General features: G+C 46.2%; 1 protein-coding gene across 6 annotated transcripts in view; it reads left to right on the forward strand.

Annotated features, from left to right (window-relative positions):
• LOC121291651 (ras/Rap GTPase-activating protein SynGAP-like) overlaps nucleotides 1-25,925 on the forward strand; it is a 718,122-nt gene that overhangs the window by 682,489 nt on the left and 9,708 nt on the right. For 5 of the 6 annotated variants that reach the window (XM_041213126.1, XM_041213129.1, XM_041213130.1 and 2 more), the window contains 4 exons: nucleotides 2,772-3,627; nucleotides 8,747-8,917; nucleotides 10,079-10,296; nucleotides 16,004-16,091. In XM_041213126.1, the coding sequence (XP_041069060.1) occupies nucleotides 2,772-3,627; nucleotides 8,747-8,917; nucleotides 10,079-10,296; nucleotides 16,004-16,091 (1,333 nt within the window). The remainder of the gene's footprint in view (nucleotides 1-2,771; nucleotides 3,628-8,746; nucleotides 8,918-10,078; nucleotides 10,297-16,003; nucleotides 16,092-25,925) is intronic. The other variant, XM_041213127.1, reaches the window with a different exon arrangement.

Here is a 25,925-nt window from a genome sequence, read left to right on the forward strand (position 1 = left end):
CTCCTCACTGTCCAAGGGACCAAACACTCCTTTAAGTGAAGCAGCACTTCACTTGCACTTTCTTCAATTTAGTCTATTGCATTCGGTGCTCCCAATGCGGTTTCCTCTACATTGGAGAGACCAAACGCAGACTGGGTGACCACTTTGTAGAACACCTTTGATCTTTCCGCAAGCATGACCCAGACCCCCCTGTCGCTTGCCATTTCAACACACCACCCTGCTCTCATGCCCACATGTCCGTCCTTGACCTGCTGCATTGTTCCAGTGAAGCTCAACGCAAACTGGAGGAACAGCACCTCATCTTCCGACTAGGCACTTTACAGCCTTCCGGACTGAATATTGAGTTCAACAATATTTAGATCATGAATTCTCTCCTCCATCCCCACCCCCTTTCCGATCCCCCTTTTTTCCAATAATTTCTATAAATTTTTCTTTTCCCACCTATTTCCATTATTTTTAAATGTATTTCCATCCATTGTTTTATCTCTACCTTTTAGCCTATTTCGATCCCTTCCCCCCACCCCACCCCCACCAGGACTATCTGTACCTTGCTCATCCTGCTTTCTACCCTTAATGTCACCTATTATCACCTTCCTTAGATAAGATCACCACCTTCAACAGCTCTTTGTCTTTTTGTCTGTGACATCTTTTAGCTATCGCCACCTATCACTGGCCCTCTATCCAGCTCTACCTGTCCCACTCCCCCCACCTTAAACCAGCTTATGTTTCACCTCTTTGCTATTTTTCCTTAGTTCTGTTGAAGAGTCATACGGACTCGAAACATTAACTGTGTTCCTCTCCGCAGATGCTGTCAGACCTGCTGAGTTTTTCCAGGTATTTTTGTTTTTGTTTTGGATTTCCAGCATCCGCAGTTTTTTGCTTTTCTCTTCACCCTCCCTTGTGGCTTTCTGCAGGGATCATTCCCTCTGGGACACCCTGGTCTACTCCACCATCACCCCCTACACCTCAACCCCCTCCCACGGCACCTTCCCATGCAACTGCAGAAGGTGCAACACCTGTCCCTTTATTTCCCCCCTCCTCACCTTCCAAGGGCCCAAACACTCCTTTCAAGTGAAGCAGCATTTCACTTGCACTTCCCTGAATTTAGTCTACCGCATTCGCTGCTCCCAGTGCAGTTTCCTCTACATTGGAAAGACCAAACGCAGACTGGGTGACCGTTTTGCAGAACACCTTCGGTCTGACCACAAGCATGACCCAGACTTCCCTGTCGCTTGCCATTTGAACACTCCACCCTGCTCTCATGCCCACATGTCCGTCCTTGGCCTGCTGCATTGTTCCAGTGAAGCTCGACGCAAACTGGAGGAACAGCACCTCATCTTCCGACTAGGCACTTTACAGCCTTCCGGACTAAATATTGAGTTCCACAACTTTAGATCATGAACTCTCTTCTCCATCCCCACCCCCTTTCCGATCGCCCTTTATCCAATAATTTATAGTTTTTTAAAAATTATTTTTATTTTTTTTTACACTATATTTTTCTTTTCCCTCCTATTTTAAAATTTATTTCGATCTATTGTTTCTTCTCCACCTTTTAGCCCATTTCAATCCCTTCCCCTCACCCCACCCCCACTAGGGCTATCTGCCACTGGCTTGTCCTGCTTTCTACCCTTAATGTCACCATTAGCACTTCTTTTAGATAATATCACCACCGTCAACACCCCTTTGTCCTTTTGTCTGTGACATCTTTGGCAATCTCTTCTTGGCCCCCACCTACCACTGGCCCCCTATCCAGCTCTACCTGTCCCACCCCCTTTTACCAGCTTATATTTCATCTCATTTCTATATGTCTCAGTTCTGATGAAGGGTCATCCAGTCTCGAAACGTTAACTGTGTCCCTCTCCGCAGATGCTGTCAGACCTGCTGAGTTTTTCCATGTACTTTTTGTTTTTACTCTTAAAATGCTGTTGTTCAGCCTTTTAAAACTTATCCAGTGATTTCAGCCCACTCAACAAATTAAGTCATTTTTGATGCAAACATGGTTTATAATACATCCCAAGGCACTTGACAAGAGGGTTATCCATTAAATCTGATGCTGAACCAACAGAGGAGACAACAGGGCACATGACTAAAAGCTTGGTCAAAGTGATAAGAGAGTCTTAAAGGAGGAGGGAGAGATGGAGAGGCAGAGAGGTTTAGGAGGGGAATTCAAGAGCTTAGCAGAGTTGAAGGCACAGCTACCCATGGTAGAACAAACAAAAACAAAAAACCTTCTTCAGATCCGAAGAAGTCATACGGACTCGAAACGTTACCTCTGTCTCTCTCTCTCCACGGATGCTGTCAGACCTGCTGAGTTTTTCCAGCAATTTTTTTGTTTTTGTTTCAGATTTCCAGCAACTGCAGTATTTTGCTTTCATTGTTATAGTAGAATAAAGGTAGTCAAGGCTGCACAAGAGGTCAGAATTGGAGCAAGTCAGTCCTTGAAGGAGGTGCAGAACTGAAGGAAGTTAGGGATGGGGAGAGGTGAGGCTGTGGAGGGACTTGAACACGTGCCATAAGAATTGTAAATTGAGGCATTGCTGGATTGGGAACCAGTGTAGGTCAGTGAGCACAGGAGGTGCTGAATGAGGGAAATTGGTGTATGCTAACGTCAGCAGGATATTAGATAAGGGTGGAAAGTGGGAAGGCAGAGGAATGTGGAGTGATTATCCACAGCTTTGAGGCTCTAAGAGAAAGAATGAGGGGAGAATAGAATACAGTGAGTCCTCCTGTCCAGTGGTAATTTAGTGTTTTTGTTCTCCTTCGATTCACAGCTCAATCGATATGACTAGGCTACCTTCCCCGACCAAGGAAAAGGGAAAGGATGTCTTTTATGTGACAAGGCCTCCGCTTGCACGGTCCTCCCCGGCTTACTGCACAAGCAGCTCTGATATCACAGAACCCGACCCCAAAATGATGACCACAAACAAGAGCATCTCCATGATGGATCTGCAGGACAGCAGGAGTATGAACAGCATTAGCAACCTCCAGACTGTTGGGGACATGCTAAATAGCAGTCAGGCCTCGATTGGAACTACAGTAGGCCTCAGGCCTAGCCGGCTGTCACAGGGGAGTGGATCGAGCGTGTCAGGAGGGCTGCGGTTGGGGCAGATGGGCATCACCACGGATGGATTGCATGGGCAGCTGCGAGTCCCTTTGTCCTTTCAGAATCCCCTGTTCAACATGACCTCGGATGGGCCTGCTTCGCTACGGACTCCCGCCGAGCCTGGTGCCGGCCTCTTGGGTTACCATGGTTACAGCAAGAGCGAGGACCTATCTGCCAACAAGCAGATCTTCCATAGCCACAGCTATAGCGATGAGTTCGCCCGGCAGAACAGCGAGTTCAGCCGCCGGCAGCTCTCACTGACCGACAACCTTCAACACATGCTGTCGGCACCCCCAGCCAACATTGGTCCCCAGAGGAGGATAGACCAGCCGCCGCCTGCTCCTCCACCCCTTGTCCGAGGGAAGACGCAGCAGCTGACGGTCAGCGCAGCCCAGCGACCTCGGCCTCCCAGCGCCAACCTGTTGCAGTCGCCTGCCGAGCCAACACACGGTCCCAAAGTGCGACAGCAGTCAATCATGGCCAAAGCGGACGCTCCAGCTCCAAAATCTGGCATCACCAAACAGGTAGGTTTCCCGGGGGGATCAATCCCTGCTCCTATTTATCTGGAAACAATGTGCTGCCTGTTGTCACTCATGGCTCAGTGGATAGTATTCTCGCCTGAGTCAGAAAGTCATGCACTCCAACTTGAGCATACATTTTAGGCTGATACAGAATCAGAATCACAGAATCACACAGTGCAGACGAGGCCCTTTGGCCCATCGAGTCTGCACCGACACGTGAGAAACACCTGACCTGCCTACCTAACCCCATTTACCTGCACTTGGCCCACAGCCTTGAATGTTATGACGTGCCAAGAGCTCATCCAGGTACTTTTTAAAGGATGTGAGGCAACCCGCCTCCACCACCCTCCCAGGCAGCGCATTCCAGACCGTCACCACCCTCTGGGTAAAAAAGTTTTTCCTCACATCCCCCCTAAACCTCCAGCCCCTCACCTTGAACTTATGCCCCCTCGTGACTGACCCTTCAACTAAGGGGAACAGCTGCTCCCCATCCACCCTGTCCATGCCCCTTATAATCTTGTACATCTTGATCAGGTCGCCCCTCAGTCTTCTCTGCTCCAACAAAAACAACCCAAGTCTATTCAACCTCTCTTCATAACTTAAATGTTTCATCCCAGGCAACATCCTGGTGAATCTCCTCTGCACCCCCTCCAGTGCAATCACATCCTTCCTATAATGTGGCGACCAGAACTGCACACAGTACTCCAGCTGTGGCCTCACCAAGGTTCTATACAACTCCAACATGACCTCCCTACTTTTGTAATCTATGCCTCGATTGATAAAGGCAAGTGTCCCATATGCCTTTTTCACCACCCCATTAACATGCCCCTCTGCCTTCAGAGATTTATGGACACACACGCCAAGGTCCCTTTGTTCCTCAGAACATCCTAGTGTCAAGCCGTTCATTGAATAATTCCTTGTCAAATTACTCCTTTCAAAGTGTATCACCTCACACTTTTCAGAGTTAAATTCCATCTGCCACTTATCTACCCATTTGACCATCCCGTCTATATCTTCCTGTAGCCCAAGACACTCAACCTCCCTGTTAACCACCCAGCTAATCTTTGTGTCATCCGCAAACTTACTAATATTACCCCCCACATAGTCATCTATGTCGTTTATATAAATGGCAAATAATAGGGGACCCAGCACAGATCCCTGTGGAACACCACTGGACACTGGGTTCCAGTGTCACTAAAGCATCCTTCTGTCATCACCCTCTCCCTCCTACAACTAAGCCAATTTTGAATCCACCTTATCAAATTACCCTGTATCCCATGTGACTTTGCCTTCTTTATAAGTCTCCCATGTGGGACCTTGTCAAAGGCTTTGCTGAAATCCATATAAACTACATCAACTGCACTACCCTGATACAGTACTGAGGGAGTGCTGCACTGTAGGAGGTGCCATCTCTTGAATCAGAAATTGACCAGAATCTCCATCTGCCCCCTCAGGTGGATGTAATAGATCCCACGTCACTATTTAAGGAAAAGCAGGAAAGTTCCTCTGGTGCCCTGGCCAACTAACATCACTAAAGGAACAGATTATCTGGTCATTATGTCATTGCTGTTTGTGGGAGCTTGCGGTGCACAATGTGGTTGCCATGTTGTTCACAACAGTGACTACATTTCAAAAGTACTAAATTGTCTGTAAAGTTCTTTGGGACACAAATTCAGGTTTGTCTCACTTTTAAATATGCTGCTTGCAGCGGATACCTAGTCCTTCGAACACAGAAAGTATTGGACAGGGAGATAGCAGCTGGCCCAGCCAGTCTGTCTCACGCTGTACACTAGAAGGGAACATGAAAAGGCTATTGAGCATTTAAAGTCTCTACCTCAACTCCATGTATTCACCTTTAGTCCATATCCCTCAATATCCTTAACGAATAAAAATTGATCAATCTCAATCTTGAAAGCTCCATTTGACCTACTTGACTCAACTTTTTCACATTACATAGAATTAAATAGAACTAACAGCACAGAAACACACCGTTCAACCAACAGACCTAGTGTTTGCCTCCTCCCACTCTAACTCACCTTAGCATTTCCTTCTATTTGGTTCTCCCTCGTGCACTTATCTCACTTCATCTTAAGTATATCACTTCAGGTACTCTGTGCAATAGCTAATTAATTCCACTTTCTCACTATCCCAGGTAAAGATTGTCTCTTGAATTCCTTATCAAGTGAGTGGGGATTTAAAACCCCTTATCGTTAAATACCTTATATTCATTTCTTTTTAAACTCCCCCACACATGGAAGCAACTACTCTGTTTACCTCAGAGTTCCAGATTTCTTCTTTACTTTGGGTGAAAAAGTGCATGCTGAGCAGCCTGGCTCTAAATTTAAGATTATGATCCCCTTTCTCCTCGATTTCCTCACCAGAGGAAAGGTTCTTAGAATTCACCCTATTGAATCCTTTTAACACCTCGATCAGGTCATCCCTCAATCTTCCAGCTGACAGGGACATTTCTTAACTGCCATAACCACTCAGCCTCCAGGGAGAGGCAAGAAACCCCTGGAAATCCCTCTCTGCACTCCCTGGATGATTTCTGTATCCTGGACTCATTTCAATGGCAGTGGCTTGTAATACTCACTTGCCTTCCTGTGATTGAGCATAATGTTCAGCCCAGCCAGGAAGAGGCAGTTCAGCTCCTTGTTGAGACTGCTTGGCGATTTGGCACTCACCATACTAACAGGCAACTTGTTTTACTGGGTGAAAAGTAATGGAATTTTTACTCCAAACATCCTTGCACTGAGATTGAAACCAGGCGAACATTTTCACCTGTCAGGACTCTCGCTTTGCATTCCTTCCTTTACATACCACCCATGTTCAAAGGCAGACCGCCAACTAGCCTGAAGCTAAAGTGAATTGTGTGTTGCAGCTGTGACATTTCTGCCCTTCTGAGCTACACAAGCAGTCCAATGGGAGATCAACAGTTTGAAAATTCCAAGGCCACCAGAATCTCCCACCACCAGAACCTCCCACCACCAGAACCTCCCACCACCAGAATCTCCCACCACCAGAATCTCCCACCACCAGAACCTCCCACCACCAGAACCTCCCACCACCAGAATCTCCCACCACCAGAACCTCCCACCACCAGAATCTCCCACCACCAGAACCTCCCACCACCAGAATCTCCCACCACCAGAATCTCCCAGCACCAGAATCGCCCACCACCAGAATCTCCCACCACCAGAATCTCCCACCACCAGAACCTCCCACCACCAGAACCTCCCACCACCAGAACCTCCCACCACCAGAACCTCCCACCACCAGAATCTCCCACCACCAGAACCTCCCACCACCAGAACCTCCCACCACCAGAACCTCCCACCACCAGAACCTCCCACCACCAGAACCTCCCACCACCAGAATCTCCCACCACCAGAACCTTCCACCACCAGAATCTCCCACCACCAGAACCTCCCACCACCAGAACCTCCCACCACCAGAATCTCCCACCACCAGAACCTTCCACCACCAGAATCTCCCACCACCAGAACCTCCCACCACCAGAACCTCCCACCACCAGAACCTCCCACCACCAGAACCTCCCACCACCAGAACCTCCCACCACCAGAATCTCCTACCACCAGAACCTCCCACCACCAGAACCTCCCACTACCAGAACCGCAAGATATATAATTACAGAGCGCAGAATGTGGGCATTTGGCCCACCCTGCCTGTGTGGGCCTATCCACTTAATCCCACAACCCTAGTCTTTGAAAGAAAGAAGACTTGCATTTATATTGTGCTTTTCACAACCACTGGACATCTCAAAGCACTTTACAGCCAATAAGGAACTTTTGAAGTGTCGGGTCAGAACACCAGGGATAACTTCCCTGCTCTTCTTCCAGATAGTGCCATGGGATCTTTTATATCCCCCCACCCCAGACAGGCAGATGGAACCTCAGTTTAACGTCCCATCCAAGAGACAACACCACCGCTGGTGCAACACCCCCTCAGTACTGCATTGGAGTGTCAGCCTGACTTTTGTGTTTACTTTTTTTTTTCAAGTACATATCTACATCCCTTTTGAAAGCTACTGCTAATTTTTTTTTCACCTTCCTTTCACAGTGTGCATTCCAGATCATAACAACTCTACCTATGTGAAAAAGACTCTCATCCTCCATTTGTTCCGTTACAAATTATCTTAAATCTTATCTTCTGGTCATTGAGCCTCCTGGAAACAGTGCTACTACCACCGCCACCACACACACACACCCCCCCCCCACTTCCCTAGCTCTTCTGAATATATTTTCCCACCAGTTTCCCGCTGTCCTGACCCTGCCCCAAACCTTGGAACAGTTGACATTCAAGGGCTAGGCACCAGCACGGATTGCTGGATTCGCATTTTGCCGTTCTAACTTCGTTGGATGGGAAAGGGTCACAGAGGCAGGTGACAAGCCCCTAGCTCTCCCCTAACTGGTTGATTCCAGGTCAGAAGCCCCCTTTATGGGTGGATTGTTCTGACTGAAGAACCCGAGAAAGACAGGAGCAAGTTTTCATTTTAAAGTCACCACTTCCCAGCTGGTTGCTGCCAGAACGCCAAAGTTTGCCACAGTTATTTTCTCCTCCAGGATCTGGTCCCAGCACACAGGCGTATTTATAATTTGTTTGGGAGGTGGGGGTGGGGGGGCGGGGTGGGGGGGGTGGTGTGTGTGTGTGTGTGTTGGCAGTGGAGGTGGGGGGCACTGTGGGAGGAGTGGGAGCAGCTCCTGTTTAGGTGACAGAATCATGTCAGCCCCACCTCTCCTAATGCCATTGGCGGAGGAGACAGGAAGCCCCTGGCTTCTCTTTCCCAACATGGGAAAAAGTGCCGAGATCCCAGTGGAACCAGATCCCTCCCACTCCTGCCCCCGCCCACCCCACCACCATCCCATCCCCAAGTTCCCACTTGTCTGGCCAGATGTCTCCCCAGCCCTGCAATCTCAATTATCGGGAATCGTTGAAGCCTGAGTGCTGAGTGTAACATATACAAAACAAAGGAAAGAAAGGCAAGCCAGTGGACAGCGGGGGGAGGGGGAGAAAGGCAACACTGTGCAATGTGTCAGAGCCCATTTTAACTTTTAAGGCCGGGTAAGGAGCTTCATGAATGCCATCTGCTTTTGTCCCTCAGGCCTCCCATTCACCCTCGACTCTTCACCCCGTCACGCCTTCAGAGCGCACGGTCGCCTGGGTGACCAACATGACTCACCTTTCTGCGGACATCGAGAGCTCGCACCTGGAACGGGAAGAGTACAAATTAAGGGAATACTCCAAGTCGATGGATGAGAGCAGGCTTGACAAGGTGAAAATGGGTCTGTGTTGGCAAGGAGGTTTGGAGTTTAGGGGAGTGAGAATGGTGAGGAGAGCTGAAATTAGAGACCTGTAAATTTTCAGGCCAGTACGGTTTGCCTGAGGCTGATCCTATATTGAGCCAGAGATCCTTAACGTCAGACCGATGAGCTCTGGCTACCTGCTGGATGTCCCAGGGCAGCTCACAATATGAATTTGGGGTCACTACGTCCAGTGAGTCAGGCAAGTCATACAAGAAGGCAGGGGAGGGTGACTGGGAGAAGTCGGCGATCAACAAGGAAGAGACCAAGAGGGGAGGGACTGGACAAGGGGAGCAATGGTGAAGAGGGCACTTGGGCAAGGGGAGCAATTGACAGGGGGAGCCGATGGATGGGAGCAATGGAGAAGGGAGGGATCAAAAAGGGAAGAATGGGAGAGTGGAACAATTGAAAAGGTAGGCATCTGAGAGAGGCTACAGGTAAGATCGAGCGGGGAGGTGGCTGAGAGAATTGGGCCGTTGTTCGGTTGGGCGGGGTGGTGGGGGGGGTGTTTCCAACCAGAAAGGGGAGTTATTGACAGAAAGAGACCCGGAGAAGGTGATGAATGACAGGTGGAGGCTTTAACATGGGGTCAGGGGGAGCACTCTTGCACCTTCTGATCCCACATTCAGGTATATTTTAACACAAGGGCACTGGATGTCTCTCTTTATGTCTATATCCATATTGGATTATTTACTGTAACACAGGCATAAAAAGGGGGGTAGCGTCAGCTGGTTTCTAGACCATGCTAATCATGCTTCTGGATTTTACAAGGGAAGCATTTTGATATTGGAAAGAAAAGAGTTCTTTGTGTCTTGTTAATCGCTTTCGGCCTTAATTTGGGTGGGAACACATAAAAGGGGTGACACAGTGGCTGATGGGAAATCCAGGCATCCACGTTCAGGCCTGTGCCAGGGTGCAGCCTCACCATTCACCTGAGAAATGACCACAGCCAAACTGTGAAAGTTGCAGCTCTTGAAGGCTCCCTGCCGAAAAAGTCAGGTTGTATAAACGTCATATATGCTGGGGGGTTCTAGCGCTGTCGCCAGTCCCACCACCAGTACCCCCCTCCCCACTACATCATGATGCATCAGGTTGCGTATCATCTATTCCCCCCCTGTGATCCATTTCCACAGGGGCAGCAGACTCAGTATGAGGAGGAGATTCTTTCCCTGAAGGAACGGCTACAGATGTCGAACCGCAAGCTAGAGGAGTACGAGCGGCGGCTGATGTCGCAGGAGGAGCAGACAGGGAAGATCCTGCGAGAGTACCAGACCCGCCTGGATGAGAGCGAGAGCCGTCTACGCCGGCAGCAGGAGGAGAAGGACAACCAGATCAAAGGCATTATCAACAGGTAAACAGCAGAGAGCCGACCCAGCCAATGGTTTGGCTAGGAAACCTTCAGGGCCAGTGACGTTTAACGGCATTAGTATCGCAAATCTCCTCGCTGACCGACATCCTGGGTAGGTCATCACTGACCAGAAACTCAACTGGAACAGCCACATAAATGCTGTGGCTAACAGACCAGGTCAATGTGACGAGTGGCTCACCTTATGATTGCCCAAAGCCTGCCCATCGCCTACAAGGCATTAAGTTTGATGGACTACTCCCTGGTTGCCTGGATGGTGCAGCTCCAACAACACTCAATACAAGCCAGGTATGGTAGTGTAATGGTCATATTGCTGGACCAATAAGCCAGAGAATACCCTTCAAATGCCGGAAACAAAAAGCTGGTTAAAAAAAACCTAACTGGTTCATTAACGTCTTTTAACCTTCAGTTCTTACCTAGTCTGACCTATATGTGACTTCAGCATGTTTGACAGCTCACTGCTTTCAAAGTAGCCCAGCATGCCACTGGAGTGGATTGAATTGATATAAAAAATAAACTTCCTTCCTGGAGCACCTTTGCAACATGAACTGCAATGCTTTAAAAAAAGATCCACACCAGCACCTTCTTCAGGTCAATTAGGAGTGGGCAATAATCCTGGCCTGGCCAGCGACACCCCACATCCCATGAATGTAAATAAGTTGGTACAACATACCCTGATCAAAATCTCCAAAGAGGGCACTGCCCAGATTTCAATCCTATCTCTGCCCAACACCCACCCAAGGGACATTACAGAGAATATACAGCGTAGAAACAGGCCATTCTGTCCAACCACTATATTCCAGCATTTATGCTTCACTCAAACCTCCTCCAAATCTTCCTCATCTAACTCTTATCAGCATAACTCTCAATTCCTTTCTACTTCATATGCTCATAATTTTCCCTTAAATGGATCTATACTATTCACCTTCCTGATAGCGAGTTCTACATTCTCACCACTCTTGAGGCTGCTTGCAACACAACTTTGCCTGCACAGAATTCTGGATGAAGTCAGTATGTCAAGTCAAAAACAGTGAGGATTAGTTGCTCAAGACAGTGTATTCACACTTCATGCCAACACTAAACTTGCAGTGTAAACCTGGTACCATGGCCTGGATTTACTGGGAGTGCAGACATTCTCCTCTAGGGAGCTTCTTTTCATTCTCAGCATGGGTTCTTATGCTAGATCTGGGTTTTATTTATAATCTAACCACACTGTTGGAGCAAACAACATTTCACCCTAAATCTGTCTCAACATTGCTTAATAGGTCTGTATGGAGGGAGCTTGTATCTAACCTGTGCTGTACCTGCATTGGCAGTGTTTGATTGGACAGCATAGAGGGAGCTTTATTCTGTATCGTTAGCCACATCTGAACCTGACTGAGTTAAATTTTAAAAAAAAGACACCAAAATGCTGAAAATACCCAGCAAGTCAGTTAGCATGTGTGGAGAGAAAAAGAGAGTTAACATTTCAGCTCGATGACCTGTTTCTTTCTGCACAGATGCTGTCTGACCTGCTGAGGGTTTCCAGCATTTTCTATTTTTGTCTCAGATTTTCAGCATCCACAGCACTTTGATTCTGCTTGAGTTAAATGATAGACCTGAAGATGTTGGCGTTTTGCCACTGAAATATTGGGCAGATTGTGTTTGCGGCAGTAATCAATCATTAGCCTCACTGGCTCCATTTGTGGAACAGATGTCAAGGAACTTTCAGAATTAGCAACTCCTGGAGACAAGTCAACAAGTTCCTTTGACTCCATGGAAACAAATGGCAAGAATAATTCTTTATGGTACTGTTAATCTGGTTAACAAAGAAGCTGCCATCAATAGGTCTCCTGATCAATCCTTGACTATGAATAGGCTCTCAGGGGACAGCAATCCCGACGGTGTTAATTCTAAACAGAAACACAGAAGGTGGCATTTTCCAAGACCTCACTCCAGAGTTTTCCATTCAGCAGGACACTGCCACGATTTTTCATCCATTAATGTCAATGGATGGAAAATTGCATGGAAGTGCACCCACAATTTCCCATAATCCAGCACTGCTCAAAAGGCCAATCCAAAGGAAAATTCCACCCAAGTAGCCACAATCCGTCCATGGGCGGAGAAGAAAAGAGTTGACGTTTCGAGTCCTCATGACCCTTCGACACGTCAACTCTTTTCTTCTCCGCCGATGCTGCCAGACCTGCTAAGTTTTTCCAGGTAATTCTGTTTTTGTTTTGGATTTCCAGCATCCGCAGTTTTTTGTTTTTATTTTTGTTTTTATTACAATCCATCCATGTTAATCCCACTATTTCCCTCAGTCTCCCATTGTACGGGCTCAGCCAGTAGCATTTGCACCTCACAGGATGGGTTCAAATCCCACTCCAGGATTTGAGCACATAAACTGGGCTGTTACACAGCAACAGGAGTGAATCTTTGTCAGAGGCATTGGTCTGTGGATGGGCTGTTAAACAATCTGTGTGCGCATTGATTTGGGAGGATATCAAAGGAAGTCACCCTGGTGTTCCAGTCTTCCTCAACAAACCTCTGCTAAAAGCAGCTTGATCAGTCAGTCATCTCACTGCCTAAGAAATGCATTGCCAGTTCCTTCTCCATCAATAGGAACTCAATCTTACTTTCACTTGATGTGCATTAAAGATAGGCATACATTTATGCAGCACCTTTCACAACCTCAGGATGTCTCAAAGCATTTTATCGCCAATGAAGTACTTTGAATTATAGTCACTGTTGTAATGTAGGAAATGTGGCAGCCAATTTGCGTACAGCAAGCTCCCACAAAGTACAATATGGTGATAACAAACATCAGAAAAAGCAGATTATTTGGTTGAAAAATAAATAACTGCCAGGAAACCAGGGAGAACTTCTTTTCTCTTCTTCAGAATAATGACTTATGACTTGGGTTCTTTTATGCCCGCATGAGAGGGCAGTGGGGGCATCTGAAAGACAGCACCTCTGACAGTGCAGCATTCCCTATGAACCTTGTTAATTTGGGAAGGTCATTGTTAACCTGGATGGTTTGTTAGGCTGTCGGAAGCCAAGATTTGCTTCAAGAGATCCAGGAATCAGGCCAGATGCTTTTATTGCCATTCTTTCATACTGATTTCTTTTTATAATTAATTCTCAAGATGTGAGTGTTGCTGGCAAGACCCTTATCCGAGCTGTCCTTTGGATGGTGTTTTTGGGCTGCCTTTTTGAACCTTGAATGAGTGGTTTGAAACAACTGAGTGACTCACTAGGCCAATTCAGAAGTGGGGCTGGAGAGACAAAAAGGCTAGATCTAATAAGAATGGTAGGCTTCATCGCTTGAAGTGAACTAGTTGGGTTTTATGACAATTTAAAAGCTTTGTAAGCACCTTTACTGATACCAGCTTTTCATTTCCAACTATTAAAAAATTGAATTCAAATTGCCAAGCTGCCTTTAACTGGTGGCAGTTAAACCAATGTCACCTCTGTCTTCTCAGGTGAATGTAAAAGATCCCATGACAATATTTTGAGGAGGAGCAGAGAGTTTTCACTAGTGTCCTGGTTAATATTCATTCCTCAATCAATGCCACTAAACCAGATTATCTGGTCATTATCACCTTGCTGTTTGTGGAATTTTGCTGTGTGCAAATTAACTGCTGCATTTCTTACATTACAACAGTGACTACACTTCAAAGATACATAATTGGCTGTAAAGTGTTTTGAGATGTCCTGAGGCCAAGAAAGGAGCTAAAAATTCATTTTTTTCACTGCACATCACTGAGCCTCTGCAGGCTTTTACCAGCCACAAATTATAACACGCATTGTGACTTTCACACAAGTACCGTTCTTCTGTTGCTGCGATGATATGGAATCAGCTGGCTACCACAGCAACCAGGCACCCCAGGGTATTACAAAACCACTTCTTAAAGCCATTCTATCATATAAGGAGGACATATGTTAGTGGATAGTGCCAAATTGCGTGGGAAAACAGGATGTTGTGAGGAAAGGAAAGCATTCAACGAGGCCTACAGATACTTAGCAACTCAAGCAGTTGAATGGCAGATGGCATTCATGATTCTGAAATGTAAGTAACTGCAAATGGACTCTAAAAATAAATTTTGGGCTGCATAATATAGAGTTTACGAAAGGAAGACAGACTTGCATTTATCTACTGCCTTGCACAACCTCAGGATGTCCCGAAGTGCTTCACAGTCAGTTAAGTATTTGAATTATGGTCAAATATATAATTTGGAAATGAGGAAATCAGTTTGTGCACAGTCAGCTCCCCACATCAGCAGTCCGATGATCAGATCAGGTTTTAATGATAATGGCTGAGGAATAAATATTGAACAGAACACCAGGCACAACTGCCCCCTTCAAAACAGTGTCATGAAATCTTTTGGTTCCACCTAGGAGGGCAGATGCTCTTGTCTTTGGAAAGAGATGTTAAACCGACACTCCCAAAAATGCACTGGAGCATCAGATTTGCTTTTGTGCTCAAGTCTCTGCAGTGGGTCTTGAACTCACAGCCTGAGGCAAGTACTACTAATTGAGCCATAGCTGACCCCTTGAAAACCATTAAAGGATTAGATGCTTAAATATGTCTGATGCCATAAATGGATTCTGTTATATAAGTCATTACATAGGAATGGGGGCAGGCCATTCAATCCTTCATTATGCCTCCTCTTCGCATCTTTAATAGTGAGAGCTGGGCCAACTGCAGTGTCTTTTACTCGTAACTTATTCTTCCTCAGGGCCTAAGCACATGAACGTCTTACCAGCCTTCCCATTTTTCCACAGTCTTCACTCGTTCAGAACTCTAACTTTAGTTCACCCAGGACCTGGCTGTGAACCAGTCATCTCAGCTGCTTATTTCAAACTTGGCACTATGGGCCTTCACTCTGTACCTAAGACCTAAACTTTTACATATAGCTTATTAGACCTTAGCTGTGGTATTGTGTCTAATTCTGGGCACAACATTTTCAGAAGGATGTCAAGACCTTGGAGAAGGCTCAGAGCAAAGTTAGCTGAATTATGTCACAGAATCATTGAATCTTACAGCACAGAAGGGATCCATTTGACCCTTTGTGCTTGTGTCAGCATTTAGAGTTATCCAGCTAGTCACAACCCACCTTGCCTACTCTTTCCTCGTAACACTGCATTTTTCATTGTTTCAACTACATAGCCAATTCCCCTTTGGAAGTTATTATTGAATCTGCTTCCCTTTCAGGCAATGTATTCAGATCATAACAATCTCATTGCATCAATTAAATTCTCATTAGCACCCGTCTGGCACTTTTGCCCATCATTGTGCCTTAAATCTTTGTCCTCTGGTTTCTGAACAGTGGACATTGTTTCTGCTTGCTCACTCTATCAAAACCCATCATGATTATTTAAACCTCTGTTAAATTCCCCTTTTAACCTTCTCTGCTCTATGGAGAACAGATCGACCTGAGTGAAGTCTCTGGTACCACTCCAGTAAGTCACCTCTACACTCTTTCCAAGTCCTTGGCATCCTGAATCCCAGAATTAATCACAATACGTCAGCTGAAGCTGAACCAGTGACTTATAAAGAAAGGGTATATATATATATGTATATATGGATACACTTGTGGTTTGACACGAAGGCTTAAGCATGAAATGAGTGTAAATGTTACTGACTCTTCGACCAGTACCCCACACCTTCTCCTGATTGCTGAGCTGTGCTGCCTTTTGTCTCTGCCCACAGGTTAATGGTGGTGGAAGACGAATTGAGGAAAGACCACGCCAACATGCAGGAGGCCATTGATGCCAAGCAGCGGATAATCGACGTTCAGGTACAGAAAATCATCACCTCAAAGATCAACAAATGACACTGAGGGAGAAGCGCCAGCAATTCAGTCTTGCCGGGATAGGGCACCTCCGGTCAAACCTCATCTGAACAAACTGCTGCAGGTTTTCTTCCCTCCTCCCCAACTACAAGCAAAGGGGGTTCCTGCCATAACTTGTGTCACAATTGGACCACTTTCAGTTTCTAATAAATACTCGGCAGGTAGGCCCCTACTACCATCTGTCCCTCCTTAGATAGCATTTTGTTTTCTATTTGAGAATCAACGTTAAACTCGCCCATTAAAATGGCAGGGGGCAGCTGCACTGGCAATGTTCGGGGGACACTGGCTGGTGCCATTGCGAAAATCTTTGGCTGCTTTCAGTGACAAGCGCATCTTTGTGCAATGGGGAGGGAGCAGGGCAGAAGTGGGGTGACCCCCACGTTTAAATCTCCTCAATTTTGGAAACGCAGCTTGATTTGGGTCAGCCGCTGGTGAGATTGTGAAGATGAGGTTTGACCGGGGAAATAGTCTGATAGTAAATAGGCAGGGTTCTGCCCTGGTTATGTTCAAGTGGGAAGACCAGGAGGCCAATGGTAACCTCACATGTATGTTTTTGTTTTCGTTTAATTCCTCTACGCGATCGCCCACCTCCGAAATGAATCGGGTGGGTGGGGGTATTAGCTGGCACGAGGGAATGAAGGGCATGCACTCTTAAGTGGTCACAAGGCTGCTCACTACTACAAGGTGTGCAGCGATTTTGCCAACATACACTCAGGTTTGTCGCACTGTTTACACTAATGACCTCTTTGGAGTAGGCCGAATGTCGATATAGTTGCCGCTCAGGTACCAAACCAGACCCACCACCATATTCCCCGACTTCCCCACCAAACTCTCTGTTTCCTAATGCAATGCACCCTAAATGGATCCTTGGTGCTCTGGCAATGGCTGGTAGTTGTCAATAGCAGCTTATCCGATGGCAGCCTGGCCTTGCAGGAGCAAGGAGAAGCACCTGCATGCGCAAAGGAGAAGAGGAGAATTCAGACAAGTCCATGGACTCAGCGTTGGGTGATGGCCCCTCCCACTTGGTGTTGTAAATTACCAACTGGACTGAGTGCGGCCAAGTCACAACAATGGCACCCGGCTATTTGTAGATACTGAGCTGGTTTAAACCATTTGAAAAGGAATTAAGGGACCCCCACTTCACATGGTAAATTGCTCCAGAAGGGCAGTGAAAGGTGAGGTCAGGGCAAGAGCACCTACGGAGAACAGAAATGAGAGCAGCCACAAATTTCAAGATGATAATGGCGTGTCAATGAGAATAGGAAAATAGTGGGGGGGTGCAGTGGGAGGGGTTGGGAGGAAAGAGGGGAAATTCCATCTCTACCTTGCGCCACTCAAAAATACCCCAGGCAGTTCTCAGTCTGTGAAGAGCGAAGTCCAGAACTGTCCAATTTGTTACAGAAGATTAGGAAGCACAGCAAGGTTCATTCTTTACTTGGGAGTGACATGTGGCAACGATTGAAACCTGGACTTGGTGGGGAGAAGGGAGGAGAGAGGGGAATAGTGATACCAAGTTGGGTCAGCTTTTTAAAAAAAAAAGTATGTTTGAAGTTGAGTTCTTTTGACTATTCAGATCAGACTTGGTTCTCTTTTACCTGCTTTGTGGTTTGAAGCCCCAGTCATGTTGCAGTGCTGTATTCTTTCCCAGAAAAATGTTTTGCATTAGTCACTGTGTGTCTCAGCTCTTACTAGCTGCAGCCTGAACTTCCAAAGTACTTCAGAATGTTTGTCAGTGCAATTGGTATCAATCCTGAGACTTTCACAGCCAGTCACACATCCTACTGAGTTGCTCCCGATGGCTCTGATGGTTCATTTGATGCCTGGTGTTATATCAACAACAACTTGCACACATATATAAAACGTACTTAATGTAGAAAATGTCCTAAAGCATAATCAGACTACAAGTGACACCTAGCTTGGTGTCAAGCTAGGATTAGAATGGGTGACTAAAAGCTTGGTCAAAAAAATGGTTTCAAGGAAGGATTTTGAGGAGGAGAGGGAGGGGAGGTACAGGCAGAGCCATTTACGGAGGGAAATCCTGAAATTAGGGGCTATTCGGTTGAAGGTAAGGCCACCAATAGTAGGACAAAAGAATCCAGGATGCAGTATGGGTCAGAGATGCAGAAATCTCTGAAAGTTGTTGCGCTGAAAGATGTTATGAAGATAGGGAGATGCAAGTCCCTGCAGGGATCGAAACATGAGGTTGAGAATTTTATTGGAAGTGACAGGTCAGGCTGACCTGAGGAACGATCCCTGGTTTGTGCTGACTTTAATGATCTGAATTGCAAGCAGCATTTGGAGTGCTACAATTGGTCTCAGTGTGTCATGGAAGGAGGAAATTAGCACTGGGTTCCTACTCAGAGGGTCCCATGATGCTTCTCTGTTGATTCCCTCTAATGAAGAGATCGCAGTCAACCAAGGCCGCTTTTGTAGGGGGAAGGGTTCCCTTAATAATCGCACCCCAACAAAAGTCAGGATTACCAGAAAAAGAGGATGAAAGAAAATTGGAGGAAGCAGATGAGACGTCAGTCAGATGACTTGGCTGATAAAGCTGTGATAGTATATATACCAGTTTTGAGGAAGGGAGCAGCTGATGTAGAAATTGGGTCTGCCCAGAAATGTCCCAAACTTGCTATTGATTGCTTTTCCTATCCTTGGTGCCATTATCCCATCCACCCAGCCCCACCTTTCTTTAAGGTTCAATATCACCAAATCACCTTTGAGCTCGGTCAGACCCATCTTTTCCTTACTTCCAGCTCCATGCCCTGTCTGTCAGCTTGTCAACCAATTTACAACTCCCTCTAACAACTGGACTTTTATGGGTGAAAATTAAAACTATTTCTAGTCAATTAACTGACCTAACCTATTGAAAAAGCCATTTCTCTCAGGATAGGTAAGTTCAAACGTTGAACATCTGTCTATGTAATTGCACCCTTTTTTTGGATCTGAATGATTGACATTGTGCTTTGCTAGTATTTAGGTAAGTGTAGATTTTGAGTCACTGATACCCTATTAACACAGCAATTTGGTTCAAAAGAATCGGTTGCAATTTTGCTGCTGTTTAGCACGCCAGGGTCAGCGATGCTTTCTTCCAGTTGTGATTTGGTAGCTAATTGATTGGCTCTTGATTTTGGGTGTTTAGGTAAGTGCAGGAGTTAAGGAGGTGTCCAGTCATCACTATCCCATTCACATCAAGGTCGGTCCAAAATGATTTGCTGCTGTTTAGATGAGTGTAGATGTTGAGGGAGCATCTAGTTCTCACCACCCTGATCAGAATATCTGCATTCAGCATTAATGGTTGTAGTTTACAATGTTTTGGAGAACTGATCTAATGATTTGCACTTTTCATATCTTATTTTCATAATGGTGCAGGTACCCTCAACCGTGTGGAGCTAAAGTTCAACTCTGGTGGGGGCACAAAGCAGACAGTCGCAGATTGGGCACTCTTATATGCCCTGCCGGCAGTCAATGGAAAAAGAAATTAGGCAGATTGTATTAGGGGTGGTCCAACCCCTATAGCAATTTTGTGCCCCGGTTAAAGATGAATTTTAACCCCCTGATTGTCTCTTCAGGATTTTTGTAAAGTGTTAGGCAAGACCATGTTTATTAAGTGCTGGCTAGTGCCATTTGATACTGATATTGCTCCATATTGTTATTCAAATGTAATTTCAAAGAATTTGTTAGTGATTTCTGCTTCTGGCAGCTTGAAATCAATGTGAATTATGTTTGGTGAAGCAGTACAAAGTTGGGTAGTGCAGGTTACATCCTTTGTGTTCCTGCTTATTTCTGAAATGCTTTGCTTTGGATACAGCAGCAAAAGTCTGAAGGGCGCAGTGAGCTAGCACACCAAACAGCTCACATGTAGAAACCTGGCTACGAGTCCTGTACTATCAATGAGTTTGGACAATCTCATTCCAGCTTCAATTAAGCACCAGTCACAAGACAAAGACCTCCACATCATTACTAACTACAAATGAGTTTTCTGAGTCAGGGGATGGTTAGTATGTGAAATTAAAACAATCAGTGGTACAGTGAAGTTGCCTTTATGAAGTTAAAATACAGTTCTTGGAACAATATGAGGGGAGCTTTACTCTGTACTTGATGCAACCTGGACCTGACCTGGAAGCATTTTGATGGCGCAGTGTAGACGGAGCTTCATTTCGCATTTAACCCCGTGCTCTTATCTGTCCTGGGAGTGTTTGATGGGACACTGTAGAGGAAGATTACTCTGTATCTAACCCTATGCTAGACCTGTCCTGGGAGTATTTGATGGGACACTGTAGAGGGAACTTTACTCAGTATCTAGCCCATGCTGTACCTGCCCTGGGAGTGTTTGATGGGGACAGTGTAGAGGGAGCTTTACTCTGTATCTAACCCTGTGCTGTACCTGTCCTGGGAGTGTTTGATGGGACAGTGTAGAGGGAGGTTTACTCTGTATCTAACCCTGTGCTGTACCTGTCCTGGGAGTGTTTGATGGGGACAGTGTAGAGGGAGCGTTACTCTGTATCTAACCCCGTGCTGTACCTGTCCTGGGAGTATTTGATGTGACAGTGTAGAGGGAGCTTTACTCTGTATCTAACCCCGTGCTGTACCTGTCCTGGGAGTGTTTGATGGGGACAGTGTAGAGGGAGCTTTACTCTGTATCTAACCCCGTGCTGTACCTGCCCTGGGAGCGTTTGATGGGGACAGTGTAGAGGGAGCTTTACTCTGTATCTAACCCCGTGCTGTACCTGCCCTGGGAGTATTTGATGTGACAGTGTAGAGGGAGCTTTACTCTGTATCTAACCTGTACTGTACCTGTCCTGGGAGTGTTTGACGGGACAGTGTAGAAGGAGCTTTACTCTGTATCTAACCCCGTGCTGTACCTGTCCTGGGAGTGTTTGATGGGACCGTGTAGAGGGAGATTTACTCTGTATCTAACCCATGCTGTACCTGTCCTGGGAGTGTTTGATGGGACAGTGTAGAGGGAGCGTTACTCTGTATCTAACCCCGTGCTGTACCTGCCCTGGGAGTATTTGATGTGACAGTGTAGAGGGAGCTTTACTCTGTATCTAACCCCGTGCTGTACCTGTCCTGGGAGTGTTTGATGGGGACAGTGTAGAGGGAGCTTTACTCTGTATCTAACCCCGTGCTGTACCTGTCCTGAGAGTATTTGATGGGACACTGTAGAGGGAACTTTACTCAGTATCTAGCCCAGGCTGTACCTGTCCTGGGAGTGTTTGATGGGGCAGTGCAATGGAAGCTTTACTGTGTCAAATTCATGCAGTACCTGGTCTGGGAGTGTTTGATGGGAATGTAGGAGGTTCACCCTGCTTGTGGCTGATACCAAAGAATGTGTAGGAATCCAGCCTGTGTCAATCTATTGGCCAACACTCAGTACGAGTATGGATGAGAGATGCATGGTTTGTCCGGACTGGGGTGACGATCAGCCTTGTGTGTGGCACCAGGTCATCAATACAGGTGTTGCTTCCAACTCAGTGCTGCTACCTGTACCATCCATCCTCAAGCCGGCATCCTGCAAAGGAGCTGTCAGGAGATACCTAGGAGTCTCTCCACAGCAACAGCTCAAAAACAACCGATACACCTTCACAAGAGTGCTGGAAGGGCCGACTGCACCAGGGCAGCAACAAGAAGAGTGATCCATCTTCACAACAACAGAAAGGCATAATGTACTCCTGGCTCATAACTCGGCCATCCCAGAGCACACTGGAGCAACATTTGTATGAATGCATGTTCAATCATTGTTGAAGTGAATTCACAACACTGGTAACACGAAATAAAAAGACCACACATGTATGGACATAGCACCTTTCAAAACCTCAGAAGGTCCCAAAATGTTTTCGAGTCAACAAAGCGCATTTAGAAGCTTAGTCACTATTGTAATGTAGAAATTAACCAATCGAATGACTTCAAATCTTCAACACAAAAAATAGACCATTCAGCCCAACTGATGTTTAAGCTCCTTATGAACCTTCTCCCACCCCTTTTCATATCATCCGGTCACCTTCCATTCCTTTATCCCTAAGGTATTTAACAGGATTTCCCTTAAATGCATCCATGCATATCCTTTTCAGTGGGGAACAAATCAGAATTCTCCTGTGTGAGGGACACGTGGTCTTGTGATTCTCGCCCCCTCCAATCTAACAAGATTCACAGAGGTGAATCCGTTCACCAGTTTCCCGAACTGCCAAGCAGAGTCGCCAAGCCTTCAGGAATCGCTGTATGCAATCCTGGAGAAAAATCACCAGGACACTAAAAAAGATTGTGATTTAAAAAAATTTTCTTTGAACGTTACTCTGTGCCAGGTATAAAAACACTGAAAATGGGAGGGGGAGAAAAGGCTGTTTGGCTGAGTCAATTGGGTGATGAGTCTTTTTGGTTTCCAGTTGGCTTAAAAAGGCAGTGCATCACAGGATGTGTTGGCTGACGAATGGCTGGAGCATGGGGGCAAGTCATGTGATGAAACCTCCAGGAATACATGTAATCACAGTTGGCAACCCAACTGCAAAGTGAGACTGAGCACTGAAGTAATGCATTCTTCAACATGCGGCACTCCTCTTACCTGATGTGGTGTGAATTGTCGGGCTTTCAGCGTATCTCCAAATCAGCTCAGACGCTTTTTATTTTAAAGCGTTTTACTTTTGGCAGCAAATTGACCCACCTTAAACCTGTTATCGAAATCCCAGTCTTCGGACAAGGTCAGATTTCAGGCTCGTTTACTTTGAGGTGATGCAACACCGCCATCAGTTGGTTAGAAAGGAGTACTGCAGGCAAGGGAAGGGATTGCCTGTCAGTATAAAGGTCACATGAGGCTAATACGCAACCCAAGGTTGCAGGCCCATCCATTCTGAAATACCCTACAGTGCCAGCTCTTTCTCCAGCGACCCGATCCAGTGCCCAATCCATGTGTCGATCACTCTGTCAACCTACAGTTTGCCTGTGACCCTAGCCTCCCTCGCCACCCTGTCCCAACCCTCGCAGTTTTAATTTGAAGTACTTTGGTGGATTTTGTCTTTTCCAAAACCATTTCAGGAGCCTGTTCACACTATGACTCTAAAGCCATCAGGAAGGGGCCTTGGCCACTTTTCTCTCTTTGTGCCATTCATTAAACTGTGGGGTGGATCTAGCGGTGCGAACTGACTCGGAGGTGAAGTAGGGCACGTTTGCTTTATCTGTAGAACCTTGTTTACTTTAGGTCCAGGCCCAGACACCCGATTCAGGTTTTGTTGAAGCGAGGCCTGCACTGCTGTTACAAAGTGAAACCACTTTGCATTGATGGGACCATTATAATGTAAACACAGCGTATACAAATCTCCATAAGGTCACTTCTCAGCCACGTTCCTTCAGTGCTTAAAGTCTCCAGTATTTCTTTTGGAGAAGGAAATTTCTTGTCTTTCCCCAGTCTGGTTGACATGTCACTCGAGTTGACCGTCCTCTGTAGTCGTCCAGCGAGCCAGTTGTGTCAGTGTCACAAATGCTGGCCTTGCCAGTCAAAGCCACATTGTGCGAATTTTAAAAAGGTGCAGTGTACGGTGCAAGTACGGCCTCCTCCAACTTATGCCGGAAATTTCCACTGGCCTGCTTCTGCTCCACCACTGTGACTTCCCCGGCGAGCTGCAGGCTTTGCAGAAAGCAGTAGTCGTTGGTGAATCAGCACCTTGGAAGAGAAATTCAGTTTATCTAAGCAGCAGAAAGCATGCTGCTGGCTAATTATCACCAAATGTGCCTCATTGTTCAGCTGTCATCTCTGTCTGCTCCTGGTGAGATCTCTTCTGGTCCTGTTGTGCAATGGTGCTTGTGGATTCCAGTGAACAGACATGCCAGTCACAGGCGTTGGACCACATGTCTCTGTTCATAGAATTGAGAGATCAGAGAGAGGAAAGCCCCCAAACCTCTCCACCCCCATCTAGGAACTGCAGGGGCTGCTTGCGACCAGCCAAGTAAATTAACTTTGTGGTGACGATAGCTTGTGTTTTTGGTGTGAGGGTTATGCAGTCCATCATAATTAATTTGTGAGTGGATGGGCATTCACTTCATCTGATCCAACTTTACCAATCAAACAGCAATGTCAAGAACACCACTATTATTCAGTGAGTCATGTATTCCAGAAAAACAGGACTAAATTATGAGAGAAGTGTCAGGGCAGTTTTATAGAGAGGATATAGATTGTGTAATAAAGAGGTTATAGGACTTATTTGTATTAAAATTTGGAAAGTAAGGATTAAGAAAGGGATTCAAGTAGAATATTTTTCTACCCAAAGCGACAGGGTTATGGAACAAGTTACCGGGGGAGATCATATGAGTAAGAAGCTTTGAGTCAATGGCTTTGTGAATCAGCTGGAAAAGTTTCACATGAAAGAAGGGATTATGGCATTTGGAGAGACGAGTTTGAACTCTTGAACAGGTGAAGGCTCTGTAGGAACCCAAGTGCCTTTAACATTTCCTAAGAACACAAAGGTTCGAATGGTCTCCCGTTGTTGGTGGTTGTACAATGGAATTGAAATTCAGTTGGCAAGTGTGAAGCACCAAGTTGTTCTGAATACAGTAGGGATTGGGAGATCCTGGAGGAGGTTGGGGGCGGTGGGGGGGGTGGGGTGGGGGGGAGGTGGGGTGGTGTGAGTGGAAGTGGGAGGGGGCAGGGAAGGAACAGGGACAGTTTTTGACTGAATTGTAACGGAATAGGATCTGGCGGGATATGTGCAGAACAACATATACATACCACAAAGAAAGGAACATCGTGGAAATATGTTAGGAACATAGGGATTGCTGGCTGTTACATGATATAATGAAGCTGTTTACTGATCATAGCAATAAATCTCCGTCTGTTAGTCTACAGAAGACCCAGTAATGACTTGAGGAAAATCATGGAGAAGAGTGTTGGAAACCAGAGATTCAAAATCAGCTGTTTCTCCCAAATGTTTTACACTTACCACATGTCATGCCTCAGAGCGCTTAACTGTTTCCCAAAATACAATTATCAGACAGAAATCTGTCCAATTTTGCATTTGAAAGAATCAACACTATCTGTTCCATAGTCCTAATAGGGAGAAGCCTATTCCATAGATAGCTTGCTTGTAAAATATTGGGGACCATTTTAACCAAACTCACCAGGCTAGGAATCCCACAGCGTCAGGTGGAAAGTCAGTTTTACGCCCTGTCCATTGACTTTAATAGAGAGTCAAATCAGGCAGGCCATAAAACCGGCATTGCACCCAATCCCATTAGTTCCCAATGGGCAGGCCAAGTTAAAATTGCCTCCTCCATGTCTTTTACAAAGTAGCACCCCTCCCCCTTTAAACACAATGTCAATTTATAGTAAATTCACATCCAAATATGCAGGAACTATTGTATGCGGAGCTGAGTCAGTCTCAAGAGTGAGTCTGATTGCTGAAGTAATGTTTCTTCCTTCAGTCAGTTCATTACGTTCTTGAAGGCTAACTCTCCATTCACACACTATGTTTGTTTGCTTTAGTTGCACTGCCATGGTACTTCACAGATTGACATCTTACCCCCGGCCATTTTGGGCGTTGACCAGGTCATGTTTCGTTGGCTGTCTTCACAGGAGGTCAAGAACTGGGTCTCTGTGGGGGAGGGGCAGGCTGACTTGTGGGCCCATTGGGTCTAGTGACTCACTCACTATTATGCTGGTCTGCCCTTAGTTGGCCTATGTGAATAAACTGTCCGCCCCACTTAAAGGGACTCCACTGTTGGAGGGAGGGGTGTGGTCGTCGCATTGTATAAGTACCCAGCCTTTGATGCCAAAAGGATGTAACCTGAACA

The sequence above is a fragment of the Carcharodon carcharias genome, chromosome 19 (assembly GCF_017639515.1).
Source record: "Carcharodon carcharias isolate sCarCar2 chromosome 19, sCarCar2.pri, whole genome shotgun sequence".
Taxonomy (NCBI): Eukaryota; Metazoa; Chordata; class Chondrichthyes; order Lamniformes; family Lamnidae; genus Carcharodon; species Carcharodon carcharias.